At 32.0% G+C, this 21,994-nt stretch overlaps 2 protein-coding genes across 3 annotated transcripts; one reads left to right on the top strand and one right to left on the bottom strand.

Moving 5' to 3' along the window:
• The first annotated feature begins 9,538 nt into the window (after positions 1 to 9,538).
• On the top strand, positions 9,539 to 13,046 carry LOC11409778 (NADH--cytochrome b5 reductase 1). Its single transcript, XM_003628092.4, has 9 exons — positions 9,539 to 9,830; positions 10,365 to 10,506; positions 11,063 to 11,153; positions 11,274 to 11,351; positions 11,509 to 11,589; positions 11,891 to 11,980; positions 12,256 to 12,321; positions 12,524 to 12,610; positions 12,729 to 13,046. The coding sequence occupies exons 1-9, from the start codon at positions 9,671 to 9,673 to the stop codon at positions 12,819 to 12,821; spliced, it is 888 nt and encodes a 295-aa protein (XP_003628140.2). The 5' UTR covers positions 9,539 to 9,670; the 3' UTR covers positions 12,822 to 13,046.
• On the bottom strand, positions 12,138 to 19,589 carry LOC11410802 (vacuolar protein sorting-associated protein 36). 2 transcript variants are annotated; one of them, XM_024773249.2, is made up of 9 exons: positions 18,913 to 19,589; positions 16,923 to 17,126; positions 16,037 to 16,130; positions 15,878 to 15,935; positions 15,614 to 15,683; positions 14,086 to 14,221; positions 13,918 to 14,002; positions 13,235 to 13,317; positions 12,138 to 12,340 (listed from the first exon to the last, which is right to left on the bottom strand). In XM_024773249.2, exons 1-8 carry the CDS (start codon positions 19,534 to 19,536, stop codon positions 13,260 to 13,262), a joined length of 1,329 nt encoding a protein of 442 aa, XP_024629017.1. In that variant the 5' UTR covers positions 19,537 to 19,589; the 3' UTR covers positions 12,138 to 12,340; positions 13,235 to 13,259. The 2 variants fall into 2 exon arrangements, with proteins under 2 accessions (XP_024629017.1, XP_003628139.1); XM_003628091.3 differs by lacking the exon at positions 12,138 to 12,340 and having other exon boundaries at positions 12,966 to 13,317.
• Positions 19,590 to 21,994: the final 2,405 nt, after the last annotated feature.

The raw sequence follows: 21,994 nt of genomic DNA, 5'->3' as shown, positions 1-21,994 counted from the left end.
GCTTGATTAGCTAACGTACACACACTGAATATTTAGAAGGAATATTTTAGCAAGTTATAACTAAAGTATTTAGTGGTTAGGATTCACATTTTTCAAGTTGAATAAGTGGGGTGTCTGGGGTTCGAACCCCAACCCCTGTATATAATAATATAATGCATGTCTCTGCCAACTGAGATATGTTCACAGGGACACTAAAGTAGTTAAATACACTTTGAGTGCATGTTAAATACACTTTGAGGTACACAAGTGCAGTCCCGTTATAACAACCTTATATGTTATTTGTTAGAATACACCCATTTGTTTTTTTAGAAAGACTATTTTAGCAAATGATAGCTAAAAAATTATTAAATACACTCTAATGTGCATTCTGCTAAATACTCTTTCGTAAACTATTAAGTGCATCCTAGCAAATTCCATATATACAAGAGAGAAGTCGACCAAGATCATAATTTTAGGAGGGTATTATAAAGAAAAAAACAAATAATTTCAAAAATAACAAAACTTACTAATTTTCTTAGTATGTATAAATAAACTTAAAACAACTACTGAAAATCCAAACTGAACCCAAGAGGAGATGGACCTTTTCATATTCTAGAGAAGATCAACGATAATGCCTACAAGCTGGATTTGCCAAGTGAGTGTGGAAATATTAGTGCCACTTTTAATGTAGCTGATCTATCTTTGTTTGATGCAGGTAACAGATCAGATTCAAGGATGAATCAAGCTTTACAGGGCTTAATCATAAAGATCAATGAAAAAAAAAAAATCAACATGCATCAGAGGCTGCACCAAATTAGGTCACTTTCTTACAATTGGATCAAGATGCTTTGAGCCCAACTTGAAGCTCAATTTTCTCCATTTAAATAAGCAATTTTCGTTTTTTTATTTTGGGTGGATTTTTAGATGGTCTTTTGTATTCTCCTAGCCTCTCCAAATGTAGTCATCTAAGTTATTACAGTGGCTAGTGGGAATTTTAATCATATTAGTGCCTATTTTCTAGGTAATAAAGATGCACTTATCATTGTATTTGTTAAATGCATGGTAGTGGAAATTTATCTTTAGTATTCCAAGCCTAGGCTATAAATAAGAAGCTCATTTAATTCTCAAATCACAATTTGAAGATTAATATATTTGAGTTTTCTCTATTGTGAGAGTTTTTCCTTTGTTCTTGGGTCAAGAACTTTTTTAGTGTTGGTTCTACCGGAAGGTCGCGATTAGGGTCTCACTCTTGGTTCTATCAGCTGGTCGCAGTTAGGGTCAAATTCCTTGCCTGTTTTCAAGACGGTCCTGTCGGTCACGTATCAGTTGGTATCAGAGTCTTAGCCCGTGTTCGTTTACTGTGATATTGGTTCCAAAGAAAGATGAGACATGGCGGATGTGTACTGACTTCCGAGCCATAAATAAAATCACGGGAAAGTGTTGATATCCTATCCCTAGATTGGATGATATGCTTGATGAGTTGCATGGTTCATGTTTGTTTTCAAAAATAGATTTGAAGAGTGGATATTACCAGATCCGCATGAAAGAAAGTGATGAATGGAAAACAACATTTAAAACTAAATATGGTTTATATGAGTGGTTGGTGATGCCATTAATTTGGCTTAAGTAATGCACTCAGCACCTTCATGAGGTTAATAAACCATGTTTTGCATTCTTTCATTGGGAAATTTGTTGTAGTATATTTTGATGATATTTTAATTTAGGGTTAACAGGTATTTACCTATGTAATATAGGTCATTTATGGTTTTTCTCCTGTAATTTTTTTTTTATACACCCCCTGTAAAATATATTTTTTTATTTACTCCCTAATAGGTCAAACAAAAACCAATTTTTTTTCAAGAAATTTTCGTTTTTGTTTCATCTATTAAGGGGGTAAATAAAAAAAAAAAATTTAATAAATCAAAAAAAAAAATACAGGGAGGAAAATCAGAAATGACATATATTACACGGGGGTAAAGACCTATTAACCCTTTAATTTATAGCAAAACATTTGATGAACATGTTGATCATTTGCATGATATTCTTAATGTTTTGAGAGAGAATAAATTGTTTGCAAATCTTAAAAAGTGTTCATTTAAATTTTAAATTAGCTTGTAATATTTTATATAGCATAAATATATCAACAAACTACACATAAATTTTCATTAAATCCAACCAAATATACACATTTTTATAAAAAAAATCTAATTCCCCTATAAAAATTAAAATAGTTTTAAAATATTTTTTCAATAAGTTTAATAATTTAATTTAAATTCAAATTTTGAAAATATTTTATATATTTTTTTAGTATGTGTGTTACTCCAATGTTAATTTTATTTTACCTTTTTTTAAATTTTTTGTTTTTTTTGTGTGAATCGAGAATTGTTTGAGTGTAGCTATAAAGACTAATATATTTAGTCGGTCGGGAACACAACAAGTGGAAAAGCTCTCAAAATACATATTATTTATTTTTATAATTTGTTTATAATGGACATGTTCTATACTAAGATATTAACAGTTTATTCATTAAAAAACCGATGTTTTATGTAGTATAAATATCTCTACACAAATTGCACGTCTTAATTATCATTATAAATTGTCTGGAGAGATACCATTACTTCTACATATGTATTCATTAATTTAAAGTACTTGAAATATCAATTTATTTTATTTGTGTGTACCTACCTATTAAGCTATTCATTTCGTGTCAATGGTCGATTTTATCCATGGATATCATGCATATAAACTACTATTACTATTATTTTTTTCCTTCATAAGTCTATTATTACTGTTATATTCATGTGTTAACCAAGAAGCAGAAGCAGCACCTTAAAAAGACCATTATTGGTAAGCCTTACAAAAATCTGCCCTACGGGTGATAATTCTACCTCTAATCAGTGATAGTTATATACTGGAATGTCTGTGGTTTTGGTAATTCGGAAGTGTGTTTGTCAGTCCTACCATCATATTTTCAGTAGGATTTTTATGCGGACCGGTGTGGTTTACCTCGGTTTAGATTTCCGTAGTTGGTTGTTATTGTGATTCTTCTTTTCTTTTGTCTGTTTTTTTGTTGGTTTTCTGTTTTTTTCAAGGGTTTTGGCCTAGTCCCCCTCTTGTATTTTCCCCCGTTTTTTTTAATAAAATTTGAGATTGGCGGTATAGGATGGGAGTTCATCGGGGTGCCAACATAGTTGGAATGTCGTTGTTTCTCCTTGATGTATGTCCTCTCTCCTAGTTTACCTAAAAAAAACTATTATATTCATTTATATACTTTGTGTTCTTTTTTAACAACTAATTTTTAATATTTCTCATTAGAAATATCCTTTATTCTGAGGACAAAACTTTGGTGCCTATTCCATACATACTTTTCACATGAATCTTCTTATAATTAAAATTTATTTTTTTGACTATAACAAACTTTGAAAAAATTATGGACTTGAGAAATCATAGTTTGTTGTTAATATATTTTTTTTTAAAACAAGTTGTGAGTATTTTACATGAAGTACCACACGAAAAGCATATAAAAAATGCACCTAGGTTTTATCCTTGTTTTACTTCTAGCATAAAACTTATGTGTATTTTCTTAGGTGCTTTTCATATGGTTCCTAAATAAACTACTCATGAAAAGTGTATTCTTAGTTAAGAATCATATGAAAAACACGTGAAGAAATTCATGAGTTGTGTCCTTATTTCAAACTATTTATGCGTTTAAAGTTTTCTCCTTCATTAAATTTCATTTTAAATTATATTTTATTTAGCATAGACTTTGTCAAATTTAATAGATTACCCTTTCATTTTTAAATAATAAATTGATAGTGAAAGTTTTATTTTATTATTGGATTACATTTTTTAGGGAAATTTGATTAAATTATTCATTTTAATCAATTTCATATATTTATAATAAAATAATTTATTTTTATCTATACTCTCTCATTATTTTCATTGTAAACACGCACTCTTAATTATTTTTCCATTTAGATAACTAGGATTTATTTATTTTATATTTTAAGTAGATTTTTTTAAAACTCGGTATATGGTCCAAGGAACGACTAATCCAAAGAGTTCAATCTTGTCGTCCATTTTCAAGACCCCATTTAAATCTATATTTTAGGTAACTGTTAATAGTTTATTTAAGAAGTTAAGGGTAACATCACGACACAAAACAAATATCTGTTATAATTTGAGCAATTTGTTTTTCTTATTACTTTTAAATTATATATATTTTCGACAAATATTATACATACTTTTTTTTTCTTTTTGGTGGTGGTCGGGGTTTGAACACTCAACCTTGCATATATCCATATCAACTGAGCTAAACCTACAAGAACACAAATATTATACATATAACACAACATGATAATTTTTTCAATTTAGAAAACTACGATAATATTTTTTTGGTCAAAAAAATGAGAATATATTTATTTTATACTTTAAACATTTATTAATAGTTTATTAATAAAATACAGGTCATAACATGAGTAGTCTTTTTTATCTTATAACTCTTTGAGTTATATGAACTTTTAATAAATGTTAAACATAAACCACAAATATTAATACTATATATATAACCCGGGTAATGCCGGGAAAATACACTAGTATATGTTTAAGAGAGGGAGGGTCAGGATCCATTTTACCATTGATATATTATAAAATTAAAAATTAAAATAAAAAATAATAATGCTATATCCTCTGAAAATTTCAACAGTTGGACAAAATTCTATGGCTTAAAAATAACCTTAAACTAATGTAAAATACTTATTTTTTTTTTGAACAATTAATGTAAAATACTTATTAATTTAAGAGTTGAATAATTTTGTGGTTCCTGTGTTTTGATAGAAGATACCTTTTATGAAGGTGTCTTTTAGCAAGTTATTCTATGAGCATTTTTTAAAAGACACCAACTAATTTTTATGAAAGTGTTTTTTAGCAAAGTTATAACTAAAAAGTGGAAATCACACCTTGAGGTGTGGATTGCTAAAAGACACCTTCATGGGTGACTTCTAGCAAAACCCCTTATAAATATATTATATTTTATTTTTAGTTTATTTAAAAGTTTTCTTCAAACAACAATCCTTCAAATATTTTTAGTTAGCATATTTTTGGTCATACCTTTTAACTCAACTTGTATGATACCTTTTAAATTTTAAACCTTTTTTTTTTACAATTATGTTTAAAACATTATAAAAATGTCTGATGCAATTTTTTTTCACAAGGGATTATTTAAATATGAATTTTAAGTTTTTAACGCCTAAAATTTTATATTCAATTAATCTTTGTAAAATATTGTAAATTTTTGTGGAAGAAATTCTATTATTATACTAAACATATCTACAAAAACTCATTCAAAAAATATGAAAAATACATGATCTAACTTAAAAGTAAAGATAAATAATGTTGGCCGATAACATTAGAAGGACCATTAAAAAATTGTTTAGAATTCCTCAGCTACGTCCACAAAATTAAAAAAACTCACATTTTTCTTTTCACGTGTTTGTGGGTTTGAAAATTGAAAACCCATTACATAAATCACAAATAAATTAGGATGAATTAGTTCGAAATTTACTCAACTAGATGTTCACCGTTCCAATAAACGCTGCCTTTTTCACGGTTTATCCAGACTCCATAGCTTATCACACCACATTGATTTTCATTCTTCAGCTTATTACGAATGCAATATTTGGTTTCTTTCTGCTTGAGGTTTCTATCTATAAGAGGGGTTTATACTGTGTTTCATTAATTCTGGTTTTGTTTTGTGGGTTGATAAACTATTGCTCGTCGATGAATACTCTTCCCAGTCAATGAAACCATAAGTTGTAATAGAATTATAAAAAATAAAAAAAGCATCTCTTTGTGTTTCGTTCATTGTTGTTTATTATTTTATTTTATTTTATTGTTATAATAATAATAATAAATAAAATATCCATTCGCTTTCCACCCATTTTTCTTTTCCTTCTGTTTTCCTTTCTCCGATAATCAAATTTCACCATCATCATCATCAATTTCAATCTTCAATAATCTATGGATCTCAGGTTATTCCTTACCGTACAATGATTCTAGAGAGGTTCGATTTCATGATGGGATTAAAATCTGTTGGTAAATTCCTCAAATTCTTATCGTATCATTGTCAAAAAAAATTGGGGATTTTGTTGAATTTATTATGTTAAGAGTGATGAAAGTTGAATTAGAATTGAAAAAAATTGTGAAAAGGGAAAATTTTGTTAGTTGAAATTGAAAATTAGGGTGTGGGTTGTGTCTGTTTTTGGGTGATGGATGAGGTGCTTAGACCGGTTGGTTGTAGTTAGAGCATACTCTCAGTCTAGAGATATTGTTGTCGAAACTGCGTCTTTCTTTGATTCAGGATGGCGTCCTAGGGAGCTTGCTTTTGCTCCATTTGTGCCGCGGGCCGATGAAATGCTCAATTCTTTGTAGTAATACTCCATCCGGTCCTATTTACAAAAGACAATTAATTTTTTGATACATTAAATAATTGGCTTAATTGCACTTTTCTCCCCTATCTTTTGCTAATTGTGCGATTTTGCACCCCCTCTTTTTTTTGAACGATTTTGCACCCCATCTTTTGTCAATTGTGTTTTGTTCAAAATCATCATTAAAAGAGAGGAAAATGGACTAAAGATAGGGTGCAAAATCGCTCAAAAAAAAAAAGAAGAGAAGGTGCAAAATCTCACAATTAACAAAAAGATAAGGGGCAAAAGTGCAATTAACACAAAGATGGGGTGCAAAATCAGAAAGGGGGCAAAAAGATGGGGTGCAAAACGCTCAAAAAAAAAGAGGGGGTGCAAAATCGCACAATTAGCAAAAGATAGGGGGGGAAAGTGCAATTAAGCCTAAATAATTTATGTATTTGGTTTAGATTCTTGAGTAGATACATAAATTATTCAATTTATCTAAAATGTCAACATTCTCTTGTAAATAGGACTGGAGGGAGTACAATGCTTTACCATGATGTATTACCATAATGCCTTACCTCCGGTACTATTGAAAGATCGACATCAGTCAATTACAAATTCAACCAATGATTTGGACATCAACGTTGCAGATCCGAAAGCGTGGGTATTTCGGTGACTTAGGTTTTATCATATTATTTGTAGGCATTTTGCCATTGTATGCTATTAACTTGGGTGTTGTGAGTTTGTTCGCAGATTCACCCTTTACGTTTTTAGCGATGTTTGTATCTGATGTACTCTATCGATTTGAATGAATGAATATCGTTCTGTCTTTGTAAAAAAAAAAAAAAAAAAGCTCACATGTTTTGAGGACATGTTCAATAATTACCAAATGCTCCCAAAAATATACTATCGGCTAGGTAATTTAGAACCAAATGTGCAGTTGTTGAAACTATACAAGCTTAGACATTGAGGCTGTAAGAGTTTAAGACGAAGAGATTTTAGAAATGCTCCAGTAATTAGCATTCAACAGGCTTGATTTCATAATTGATTACATTATGTATCTGCTAGGAAAATTAAATGATGTTTCAAATGATTTGGAAGGGGGTTCATCAGTGGAAACAAACATTGGTGCATGTGGCAAGGTTTTTGGTTCATCATAATACCTATCGTGTTTCTTTTGAAAAACAAGTTGGTAGTTTTCTTCTCAAGCTTTTTTCAATGTAAAAAATGATTAGTATATGCTTATGTTGGTGCGCAATTGAGGATAAGCTCAACTGTGGCCAAGTTGGTACACAATTTCAATGAAATTTTATGAGTTTATATTTACAATATATATTTAAGTTTGCAAGATGCTTAAGAAGAAAACTATGGATTGATTTTTTAAAAGAAAAGAGAGATAATGAAGAAAATAACTTTTGTTTTCCGCACCATATTAGTGGTTCATACTTGTAGGCTAATGGTTTTTTTTTAAATGACAATTATTAGTGTTTCGGATTGGGCAAAAACCCTATCCGCTGATGGACCTCATCCCAAATCATCAGTGTTATGTTGTGGGTCAGAGATAGTGCCCTTGACCCCTTTATCACTCGACTCCTTAACTTCCTCAACCCAACCACCAAATCAACATTATGTTCCCTAATCAACATTATTCGAGGGACAGTACCCTTGACCCCTTTATCACTCCACATGCTTTTAAAGTTTTTGATGTTCAAAAACAAAGGAATCAATATTGATTTGTGATTCTGAAAAATATCCATAAATCTGGAGTTAATTTGTTAATCATCAAGATGAAAAGGAGTACAACTTATGTTCTTAAAGCATTAAAAATATGAAGAACAAAAAGGAGAGATGGAGATTTTTCGAGAAAGAAATGTTACTTGAGGGATAATTTAGTCAGCGAGTGCGTCACGTTGAAGACTCTCATGTAACATATATTGTGATGTGATTAGCTTTGTAGCTTATATTGCAGTTATCATATTAGGATTCTTTGTTGGCTCTATCTTGCTTAGTGTTAAAATAATATATTTGAAATAATCCGACATACTTGTAATGACTTTTTAAATTTGGAAAAACATAGATTAATTTCTTGGAATTATTTGTATGCACTGTCTATGATTGGCGCGCAGGGTGTGTGCGTGTTGGAAACTTCATGGTATCGAGTTTGATTCCTACTGATAATAAAAATGTTAATCTTTTTACACATGCATCCAATCATATCTCACATGTAGATAATTTGATGGGATGCATGTGCGAAAATGTTTTAAAATGTTCACAATATATTAATCTCTTAATTTCTTATATCATTGTTGCTGTTTCGATTTGAAATCAACGGAGGTGATATAATGAGAGAAATGTTAGCAACTTTTTTGAGTGGGAGTTGGTGCTTAAACAGGTTCATACTGAAGTGGTGTTACACTCTACCTAGGAATGTAATACATTAAAAAGCCCTTATAAGTTATAAGCAAACAAGAAAATGTTACAAGCCAGAAATCCAAAAGGATATTGGACAAAAAAACTCCACTCTATTTCTTGATCTTCATCATCCATGTCTGAACTTATGTAAAACAACTTAGGTAAATAAATAAACTTTAATGTATTATTGATTAGTTTGTAAATATAGTTTATGAAGAAAAAAACAGTTTATAAAGAAACAATTTCCGTTAGTGAGAACTTATAAATTAACATAAAAACTTATTTATTTGCATAAACTCAAAATAATCTTAATCCAAACGGTGAAAAAGACAACTTATTTTATATAAGGTCGTTTTAAAAGTGCTATCTAATGGGGAAAAGAGCTTTAATAGTGCTTGCTCATCTACCAACACTGCCAACTACATATAAACTCTTTCGGTAGATGATACATAATTTTTTTTTATTTTTTTGGCGTTAAGCCGTTCATCCTTCGGTTCACAGAAAAAGAATGCAATGGTAATCTAAAATTCGGTCGTAGGATAAGTATAGTCTTCCCAAATATTGTTCCATCTAAAAATCAAACTCGATTTCTCCATAACAACATGTCCTTTAATAAACCTTATTAATCCCTTAAGTTCAATTGTTTGATTTGTACACAATTTAATTTGAGAAACAATGTAAAAGTATGTATAGTTGAATGTGCTATCCTTCTTGAGAAGTTTGGGATTATTCTTTGCTTCATTCTATAGTATCTAGAAGGAGTAAAGAATAACTAGTTAAAGGAATATATATATTTCGCAGTGTTCATTCATATACAAATGTGTATTTATAAACCAAGGTGTTATTGATTAATTAGCTAATTTTTGTACATAATGTTGGAGTTACCATTCAACATGACACTTAGCTTCCCTGCATTTTTCAAGTCCTTACCTTTTGCTCAAAACTTGGAGCCTGAAATTCTAAATGGTGCAATTGCTCTTGTTGCTGTAGGCCTAACAGCTGCTTATATTTACTATCGCAAAAACCCCAAAGGTGTAGTTGTTATTATTTGATTGTTCATAGATTTTGTTAACTTATATGATCATTTTCAAAGTCATCATTTCCAATATTTTGTTTCAATAATTTTAAATTGTCATTATATAATCTAAGAGCGCTTGTAAGATGAGATGGTAAATATCTCTTCCAACAATGTTTTTAAAATCGAATTACACATCGAATCATCAAGATCACGTATCATGGGTCAATTGTTTTATACCGTTTGAACCAGGGCAAAACTGTAATTGAATAGCTCAAATAATTGAACGGTGAACAATGTCAATTCTATATTCAATTGGTTAAACCGTTTGGTTCAACTTGATTTTTAAAATATTACTTTCAACTTAGTTAGTGGGCTCGAGCTCGATGTTCAACTTACGAAGAAAACTTTTTCTAATATGTAGTCTATTCAGCTTGAGAAATTAGTCCTAGAGATTGACTGTGGAGGTATTTGTTTCATACAAAAATAAAATGCCATTATGTAAGTCATCTTTGAATACAAAGTGACCATCTAAAAAACAAAATTTTCAGGTAGCTTGGACCCCAAAAATTTCAAAGAATTTAAACTTGTAAAGAAGACCATGATCAGCCCCAATTCTGCAAGATTCAAATTTGCCCTTCCTACTCCTAATTCGATATTGGGACTTCCTGTTGGAAAAAACATACTTGTCAGGTTTGAAAAAGAATCTCCCATATGTTGCTCTAGTAGTATCATTTAACTAATTAATCTACATAAAATTTCTATACTATTTGTCAATAAGGAAAAGTTGTTATCATCTATTCTAAACTATGCTTAAATATGCATACATCCCTTTTCTTTTTAGGTTCATGTTAACCAGTGTTTTGGGGACACCGGTTAAGGAAATTAAAACAGAAAATTTTAAATTAAAAAATATATTTTTTATAACTTTTAAAGAATTGAAAGTTGTTATTATATTTGCTTCCTTAACCAATGTTCCGAGAACACTAGTTAGCATTTCCCTTCTTTTTAAGCAAACATCCACCCACCACAATTATTGGTTGAATGACACATATACTCTCTCTACTTCTAGAAAGGATCTAGGAGGTGAGTGTAACAAAAGATAGCTCAATGTCTTCATAAGATCATAGATATAATGTATTTGTCAAGTGGACATATCTTAGATTATTGAGTGTCATTTTCCTTAATAAATATTTGAAAAAAGGAAAAATAAATTAATTGTGTAACATTTTGTATAAATGGTGAGCAGAGGAAGAGATAGTCAAGGAGAAGAAGTTATGAGATCATATACTCCAATCACATTGGATTCAGATATTGGCTATTTTGAATTAGTTGTGAAGGTACAATATTTTTGTGGACAAATTTTGGCAAAAGAATAAATGAATTTATCATTCACATACTTATATATATTATCAAACTTTATTTGTGAAAATAACTATACGTTAACAATGTGTAAGCAGATGTATCCAAATGGAAAAATGTCTCACCATTTTAGACAAATGAAGGAAGGTGACAACTTGGCCGTGAAGGGCCCCAAGGTACTTACTACTATCTTAGGCAAAATAACAATTGAGTGAACCAATTATTAACTCCAAAAGAAATTGAGGCTCTAAACAATGCATAGTTTAAATTTTTCATATATATTTTTATCTACTTGAAAATATAAGTATAACAATGTATTGCTGGAGCTTGTAGGGACGTTTCAGTTACAAACCTGGCCAAGTTAGGGCATTTGGAATGATTGCTGGAGGTTCAGGCATTACCCCAATGTTTCAGGTACAAATGAGTTTGACATCTAGGCACTTGAAAAGGTGTACTTGTTAAAAAGATGTGTAAAATGTACATTTAGTTTTAATTCACTGTAGTACAGAAATTAAATTCATCTTATAGTAACTAAGTTACTGGGATCAAATAATTAACGAGTTAATCTTTTGAGAGAATCTGAATTTGATTATTGGATAAAATAATTTTTTATTAGACTTTATTTACCTTCCAATCGAATAACTTATAATATCTTATAAGTTTGAAAGTAGATAGAAAATGACATTTTTTTTCCTGTTATCATCTTTTGTTGCAGGTCATAAGAGCCATACTGGAAAACCCAAAGGACAAAACAAAGGTGTACCTTATTTATGCCAATGTGACAGTGGACGATATCCTACTAAAGGTAACCTACTTAATTAAGAAATCATGTCCTTAGAGTAGTGGTTTCTTGCTTGTAAGGAATATAGAACTACTATTAGTATAGGAATATAGTTGGTAAGAGAACTAAATTTGTCTTTCAATTATTACCTATGTCTGTTGTTGTGTCCTCGTGTAGAAGAGAATTAAATTCAACATGAATTTACTCATGAGATTAATTAGATCTCATAAGATTTTTTGTATCTATTTAGTACATTACAATCATGTTTGTCACATCAGTGTATATGTTTGGTGATGCAGGAAGAACTAGATCGCTTTGCAGACAAATTTCCTCACAGATTCCATGTCTTTCACGTTCTTAATAAGGTTTGTTGCTCCATCAAACCTATACAAAAAATAATAATATAGGATTCTTATATTGTACACACTCCTGTATTATATTAAACTAACAATTTGACCCCTAATCCATTTTATCAAATAAGTACAAAAACATTTTCTGGGAAGTACTAAATAAATTTTAGTTGTTTGTAGAATTAAATGTTTGATATATTTTCAACACATTTGACAGCCTCCTAATCAATGGAATGGAGGTACTGGGTACATATCAAAGGAGATGATTGAATCTCATTGTCCAGCACCTGCCCCTGATATCCAGGTTTAATTGCCAATTAACAATAATCAATTTTCTTTCCTTTTCATATTGACATATATAACACCAAGAAAATTCATCACCACCTAGAATAATTAAAAACAAAAATGGTTTCATTTTGCAGATACTTAGATGTGGTCCACCACCCATGAATAAAGCCATAGCAACTCATCTTGCAGCACTTGGATACACATCAAACATGCAGTTTGAGTTCTAATAACACTTCAATTCAATTTCTCAGATTCTTACAAAGTTGCAACACTTTTTATTTGCTTGTATTACATTTATATGTGTGCGTGTGTCTGTGTTAAATTTAAAATTAAAAATCCCAACAAGGACAATCATCGATCTGAGTGAAGGTAATGTAACTTTGAGCAAAGTTTTTGCTTCCATTTGCCAACAAAGGGGCAAGTTCGTATGAATAAAATGTTATTTCGATGTATCTTCTTTCAATTACTATAATCATTCTTCATGGTGATTTTGTCAAATGTTCTTTACAATGTAAATCTAATATAATGAAGCACATGTGTGTAATATTTTTCCTCCTCTAATATTAATGAGTAAAAATATACACAAACCAGCCATGTCATGTCAGGCCAGTTCTTGGCACTGAAAATTTGTCTGATATACCTTTGAATTGAGCAAGCTTGCCACTTTAACCAAGAGCAGGGATTGCTCTTACCCATGAGGGATAAATACCCTGATCTTTTACTCTGCAAAAATAGCAGATACAACACTTCATCACAACACAAATAAAAGCATCAATCAATGAACAAAACATTTCTTCGATCAATGAAACGTAATCAAATTGGAAACAATAAGATGTAGGAATAGGGATATCAATCAAAAAACTAACTACAAAGCAGAGAGCTCGACTGCAAAGCCAATGATATGGATTTAAAAAGTGATGCGCATATTTTAAAATGGAAACAATAACGCAATCTATTTGTATGTTTCGAGTAGAAAGATTTTGACCATATTATCTAAAAATAATTTTACTAATCATGAAACTTTTTTTTTAACTCAAATTAATCATGAAATATAAGCTGCAAAGAGAATGGGACCAAAGTAAAAATATTTTTTTTATGTGGAAGCATTCAATGATCATCTCATTTACAAATAAACAATTCATGGGAAAGATAAAACAGAACATAGGGCAACTGAACAAGGAAACAAACGCTGAATAGAGCAATTAATTTTAGCTCAACGAGGAACATATTTGACCAGAACATCAATAAGCAAAATTATTTTCTTCACAAAAAAAAAAAAAAAAGAAGCCAAAACTACATATCAAGTATAGAAAGTTCACTTACAAATACACATCATCTCGATCAATTTCTGGGAACAAGTTAATATAAAAGCGAAATCCATCAGGGCTTACATCTCTGCAAAGTATACCTGGGAAAGATTGGAAAGTAAAAAAAAATTAAGAATAAAGATTTGTTGGTAATAGTATTGAAGAAAGTAGTACAGCATTGTACCCTTGCTCTCAGCAGATAAGAGATGTTCCTTTGCCATTGCTGGGGCGACTCCTAGTGTCCTTGCAGCATCACTAGGACTTATCCCAGCTCGAAGAGCATCAGGCTTCATAACAAGCGCCTTAATTTTAGTGAAAACCTACACCAAACAGAAAAAACGTATATGAAGATTTACACATTTACAACAACAACAACAACCAAGCTTTATCCCACTAAGTACGGTCGGCTACATGGATCAGATACATCATAATATTAACACAGTTAACACATTAGAGAAGATACAAGGCGTTGATCTAAAATATGAATTTGTGTCTATGTTGCAAACAATTGAAGGTAAATTCATTGTACAAACATCATTATACCCCAAGAAATTTAGAGGGCAGAGAGAAGAAATAAATAATCTAAAATTGAATTTCATGTCCATGTTGCATACAATTGAACGTAGATTCATTATATACACAACATACCCGAAGCAATTTATATGGCAGAGGGAAGGATCAGTTCATGGTAATCAATAAAATTTGGCAAATATTGTGTAGTCCGTTACAGATATAAAAATCTTCTCAAGACCACAAATGGGAGATCTAACATTCGACTTTGAAATTTGAATATTAACCTCCGCTCGCCTGCTATAGCAGGCTTTTCAAAATGGTGAAGTGGGGATGGAAAAAGTCTCGTAACGACTAAGTATTAGCTTATAAAAATAGTTTTGGATATTTGGTAAATTAACCGAATTACTTTATGCATAAACAATTGAAAAAGCCTAAAGAGCCTTGCATAGTCTATAGACCAGAGATAAAACGAGTCAAAAGGCCAGGTCACTGGTTCGGTAGTCTAACCAAACAATAAATAGAAAACAACCAAATTTATGCAGGAGGAACTGACAGTTGTCCTCTCACTCAAGTTATTTATTTATTTTTTTTCTGAACAAGAAGAGCAACCATATCCCAAATGTGCAAGCATAACACAACTTGAAGCCAGCCAGAATTGAGGTCACATGAAATCTTTCAATTACAAGTGCTCTTTATCACAGTACCAGTCGATGACCGTTCCCCCTCACTTGTGGGACCCACCAGGCCTACAAGGTTATTTTTCTTAGTTATTTTTATAATTTGTCTATTTGGTGGGATCTTACGATCCGTGTTACAATCCTACGATCTATGCTTTTCAATACCCGAACAATCGTTAGTGGGATCTCGATTTTGACAACCATGATTACAAGTTACAACTCTTTATCACAGTACCAGGCGATGACAGTCCCCCCTCACTTGTGGGACCCACCAGGCATATTACACTGTCTAGGAAGAAACCGAGCAAAGGTCCAGATATTAGAGCTTGCTAAGAAAACATAACTAGAATAAATACAAGCTATTCTACAAAGTTTACAACTTCACAATTAGGGTATAGCCCCAAATCATATTATGGACGACCACGACACAGATGCTTTGCCCAAGTCAATAAAGAAGTAACAAGACCTAACATATTTCACCCAAAAAAAACCTACATAAGGTGAAAAAATAAACAAACATACCTCCTCATCACTGTGGGACTTATTTTGTATTACCATGACGCCGCTATCAAACTTCCGCAGAACAATTGGGCTGAAACAATCGAATAACATAGTCAATGCATGTAAATATAACAAATCCAAACGGAGGTTGCATTAAAGGATTAAACAAGTTAGAATCCCAGATTATGAATTGAAGTCATCTACTTGTAGGTTCCATGCTATGACCACAATTTACAACAATGCATAGGCAGAAATAATTAAAGTAGAAGATAATGCCATACATACACATCAAACTTCTCCCACAGAGAGCATGCTTGCAACAAATCATCAGGCGATATCAACTCTGTTTATTAGACAACCGAAGAAGGGCAGTATTAATTCAAACAATCTACAACTTGAAAATTAATCATTTCTAAGGGAACACAGATGGAAGAGTATTGAAACCTGTCCCACGAGCACGATTGAAGAGACAGTAAATGTCAATTAGATTGATAATTCCTCCGGATCTCTCTAGTGGAACTTTAACGAAATCTGCCAACTAAGTATTAGCAAGGATATATTAGAATATTTTAAACAAACAGAAAACTAACAAATGGTAATAAGTCAAGCGACCATTATTAACTCTATAGCTTAAGAAATACAGACCATTGATTTTTCGATTGCTTCTATACAAGTGATAAAAACATCAAATGATAAGCAACAAAACTTGAGAGTAGAAGAGTTAGCAAAATATCTTACAGTTAACCAACCACTAATATTTTCTGCCTAGGAATGAGAGCATGAATTAGAAAGCATTTCCTAGGCTCTTCTATAACAATAAACCAGGATAAAACAATTATGCACTGCAAAGAAAGCGACACCCTGTCTTAATATGCTCAGCATGCATCTTGGGTTCTAATTCTATTATTTATATGTGGAGAAATTCGATGATTGTTTTATTTATATACATAGACATCTTAATAATTCTAACCTTCTATTATTGACTATTCTCGTGTATCCTTTTTGGCCTGGTTTCTATTATTTATATTTTCCTCTTCAACACCATCTGCCCTTAATATTAGCTCCATGTAAGTCCTTAATTGTTGTCATCACCAATGGGAAAGAAAAATTCGTCTTCAACATGCTCAACATATGGTTCAACACTAAAAATCGTATTTATGAATGATACCTTATTTCATACCACTTTTTTAATCAACAACATAAGACATGAGAATCCCCTTACCCCAAATTAAAAATGGCAAAAATTGAACGATCCATCATAAAAAAGCCTCAACTGTGAATTCTTTAGATTAGATAAAAACAGTCTTAGGCAGAGCAGAGATACAAGTACCTGGCGAGATAACTGCTGATGATACAAAGCACCCGCCGACTCTTTTGTAACGGGGGATATTATACCAACACTCAATAACAATTCTTGCATCTCTTCCTTTGAACCCATCTCCTCATCATTAGTTGTATTTGTTTGAGAATTTGAGCCTGACAAAAGTTTTAGCCTCATTTTTTCCGCTAGCATCACCATCTCTTTAGCCTTGCTCTGCAAATCCATCATTAACCCGAAACTTAAACCAGCTTTTAAGCTTAAAACAAACCAAAAAGAAAACTAGATAAAATATTACAAAATAACTTCTAGACCTAACTAAGCCAACCCCACTTAGTGGGATAAGGCTTGGTTGTTGTTGTTGAACTTCTAGACCTAACTACAATTGTTACGACCAAATCTGTTTGCACATCATAAAGATGAAACTCAGGTCACCTGTACACCTATAAAATTAACATTAAACTTTCAAAATTTATTAAATAAGATTTCATTTGCCAGACTAATCCTTATTGATCAAAATCAAATCAGGTGATGTTCAACTTTTGTGTAACCAAGCCTAAAATGAGAAGAAAACACATTTTCCACATATTACTCCATGAACACAAATCAAAAGTGTAAACATCAAGACAAACAAAAATAAGGCCCCGTTCACTTTATAAAATCATTTTCAATTTGAACTTTCTATAATTCATGTTCATTTAAAATTCCTAACATGGAGATAGATGGCTAATGTTGCGAACGATTGTGATAGAGAGAAGATAGAAGGAAAGTTAGGAAGAATGCATTTTTAAAAACAATGAAAACAGTGTTTTGAAATTTTCAAAATATTTGAAAAATGCTAGATATGTTTAGTAAACAGCGACCTAGTATTTCCTTGTATCTCATGGCCACAGCGAGTCATATATAACAACAGCAATCAAATCATTTTCCCCAAGTGAAGTCAGTTACATGGATCAAAATTAGTCATTATTTTTATCATGATCCATAAATATAAAGATTTGGAATACGATTCTCATCAAACTATGATGCAATAGTCAATTCTGAACAAATTCCTATAAAATTAAATCCATGCTCACAAGTTACAGCTCTATCAATCATAAAACCAACTAGACTTTTGATAAAAACAACGCAATTTTGCCTATGTAGCACTAACGCAAACATGAACACCAAGCACAAAACGACCGCTCTAACACGTAGAAACCGGTAATAATTTGAGAAAATAAAAATGATTGAGTGAAACCACATCTTTCGTGTCACACACTCGGACATGTTTACAATTTGAAGTGTCTGTACTACTTACAATTCATCTCAATTCAGTTCATCAAAAATTTCTCCCTTCCACCAAAATCTCAAACATAAACTTCATTTTTTGCGAAATGACCAACAAATTAACAAAACAATAACCAAGTCTTATCCCACTAAGTGGGGACGGCTACATGGATCAAAAGCAGTCAAATGTTCTATCATATACCATATTTCTATCCAACTCATTAATCTCTAAATCTTCCTTGATAGTTTCACCTATAGCTTTTCTAGGTCTTCTTCTACCTGTAGTGATTTGACTATCCTCAATCTGATCTACTCTCCTTACTACAAATCTACAAGCCTTCTCTTTACATGCCCAAACCACCTAAGCCTAGTTTGCACCATCTTTTCTACTTTCGGTACTACCCCAACTTTATCACTAATGTTGTCATTTTTAATCCTATCCAGCCGAGTCTTACCACAAAGTCAACGCAACATTCTCATCTCTGCTATGCTTAATTTATTTTCGTGTTTGTTCTTTACAAACCAAAACTTTGTTCCATACAGCATGCGTAAGTCTTTCAGTCCAATGAAATTATCCTTTCAACTTAAGTGGTACTTTCATATCACATAAAACACATGAGCCCTTTACATTTCAAGTATCCAGCTTGAATTGGATCGTTTAAAAATAAGCATCAAATTAACAAAATCTATTACAAAAAATATATAAATAAATAAATAGACACAAAAACATTACCATAAGAGCATTCAAATCCTGAAAAGCATCCTGCAAACTCTTATCAGTACTCTCCCACATTTCCTGCTCTTTCCTTAAAATCCCCGAAACTCCCACCATCCTCACCGTCCCATCACTCGAATAAATCCCGCTCCCACTCGATGCCGAACCTGCCCCGGCCACCGCATTCGAGCTCGAACTGGCAACCTTCTCCGACTCCTCCCACGCTCTACCTCTCCAATTCTCCCAAAACTTCGCCACAAAAGCATCAAAATCCCCTTTCCCCCTCACCACAACCGTCACAACCACCGATCTCGATCCCGTCTCCGGCGATACCTGAAAACGGATCCTTCGTGAGGCGAACACCGATTTCAGAGACTTCTTGTTAGGGAAAATGTGGGAGATCGAAGAAAGATGGACTGCGGAGGCGGAGGAGGAGGATGCGACGGCGGTGTCGGGGAGCCAGAGAAGGCGGTGAGTGGTGAGGATGAGGAGGCCGGATTTGAGATGAGGGAACCATGAATTAGGTTCGTCTTCACAGAGAAGGTCTACGCCGGAGAGGAAGAAGCATTCGATTTCATTAGGTAAGAGCACTGGTCGGCCATTGTCGGTGAGGTTCACCGGCGGTAAGGAGTTTCCGGCCATCGGAGAAGTTCAGAGCTTCGACGTCGTTTTGGAGTTGAATTGAAATGACCTTTTCAAACAAACAAGCTTATAAATTGGTTCTCTCAAAAAAAAAAAAAAAAAAAAAGAGCTTATAAATTGGTAAATCAGTAAAAAAAAAAAAAAAAACTTTTTACAGCTTATAGTGTAAAGCTCGTCGTGATAAGCGTTTATCTATAAGCAGTCATATTTTACAAAGAAAAATAAAATAAAGTTAAATTGATTTTTATATGGAATAATGTATTTTCATAAGCTATTTTGGAAAATTTATAAAAGTAAGTTGAAATAAGTTTACGAAAATATGTCATGAACCAATTTTTATAAATTATCTTTAAAAATCTCACAAAATTTATGTAAGTAGATAAACTCAAATAAATCAATAGTAAATAGTCAAAAACTTAAATAAATCTTTTAATGGGTGGTCATCTTATTTTAATTAGATTTATCTTGTTGTCTTGTTGTCTCTTTTGGATAATTTGTTTTCCTTCTTTTAGGCTCCCACAAGTATCATATTAAATCTCTTTTTAATATTTTTTTTTTTTTTTTTGGGAGTGAGGATGCTCGCAAAATTAATGAGGTCCGTTGGGACATAATTTGTTCTGAGAAGGAGGTTGGATGTTTGGGGAGGGTTATGGTACAAAGTTTTGGCGGCAAAAATGAGGAAGTGCGGGGACAGAAAGGGGGTGCAAAGGTGTCGTGCTGGTGGATAGATTTATGTGACATTCAAGAGAGTGTAGGTGAGCTTTATCATGGGTGGTTTGAGAATGGGAAGGAGATACCAAGTGTCAAACTTGACATCAAATCTCAATTGTTTATATTTTTAATCTAATCTACATTTGTATTTCAATCATTGAAAACTCAAATTGAAAGTCATGATGCGTCGTGATACTCCTCATTTCCTTCTCGAAAATATAGACTTATGTATCACAATGCAGCATGTCTTGTGCAAATAACTTAAATGATCAATCTGTTACAAATCTCAAACTTAAAACACCCCTCCAATTTAGTGTGTTTGGTTCTACGGTAAACATAATGGAGTTTGATAGAATTGATTCTGGGAGAATTGATTTTAGTAAACGTGAGTTTGACGAAATTGATTTGTTTGGATACACCAACATAAAAGTGATTCTTATGAGTTAATGATGTTTGGTTGGTTTGTATCAAAATTGATTTTGAATGTGTAATGACTAAATTAACCTTTTAAATTTACTTAAAACTAGATAATTATTTTAGATAATTATTTAATAATAAAAATTTAAGATAATTGTATAAAATTATTAAAAAAATTATTATTGGTTTAGAAAATCATTTTAAATCTAAAGTTTCTTTTTTTAAGGAAAATCTAAAATTTGTATATCGTAAAAAATAAAAATAAAAAGATGATGAATTTATTAAAAACTAAAGGAAAGCTATCATCAAAAGGCAAAAGCAATTAAGCAACTCAGTGAGTGACTCGCCTTGAAAAATGAATTGGGGTAAAACCAGCAAAACGCAGACAAAGGGTGAGAATTGAGATACAACGGAAGCAATCAATTATTGTCTTTCCTGCGAGCCAAAATTTTTCACCAGAAATCCTCCATCTCTTTTGGTCTCTTCCTCTGTGAAAAGAAAACGTTTTTACCGGTGAGTTAAAGAACGCTTTTTTCCGGCCATGGCAGACAATTATGTAGGGCAATAAGGGAAGATCACATTGGAAAACGAAATTAAAACTCAAACGCGATTCAATCAAATGCATAAGCTCCAAATTGTAGCTTCGGGTCCACCGTGGTTTTGGTGATAGAATCGATTTACATGGATGCTAGCCAAACAAGTGAGATTTCTGTCAAACCGCATTTGACAACTCCAAACGCACGTTTTACGGGTTCTACCACGTATCCAAACAGACGCTTAACCTATTTTATATATCTATTTCATTTTTCACGATAAGCTATGGGGATATTTTGATTAACTATTCAATCATGTATTCATGGTGAAACACCTAAAATTCTACCGGTAGAAGCAAACTCATTCAATCGAAAATACTCATATATTCACTATGTCGTCTTCAATTGGGATCTACATCACAAATTTTGCACAAATTGTTTTAATGTACTGCGATCCAGACAAGAAATAAACCAAGATGCAAAAAGATCTACATCTCTTATTTATTAAAGTTAACCGGACGCTAACTGTTGCCCTAATTTTAACCTAAATTATATGCTTACTTTTACTGTATTACCCCTGTTTAATTAAACATATTTAATTTAGTTAATTTAATCAAAATCTTATTTTCAAACGGAGAGATCTCTTATCTCTTATTTATTAAAGTTAACCCAGACGCTAACTATTTCATCCTATAATCGTTGCTCCTATTTTCAACTCATCGTTGCTACTTTGTTTTTACTAAACGGAGTCCATCCTATAACAGTTTCCTCCTATTTTGTTTCCATGCTCCTACTTT

The sequence above is a fragment of the Medicago truncatula genome, chromosome 8 (assembly GCF_003473485.1).
Source record: "Medicago truncatula cultivar Jemalong A17 chromosome 8, MtrunA17r5.0-ANR, whole genome shotgun sequence".
Classification (NCBI taxonomy): Eukaryota; Viridiplantae; Streptophyta; class Magnoliopsida; order Fabales; family Fabaceae; genus Medicago; species Medicago truncatula.
This window is presented reverse-complemented; position numbering and strand designations above follow the sequence as displayed.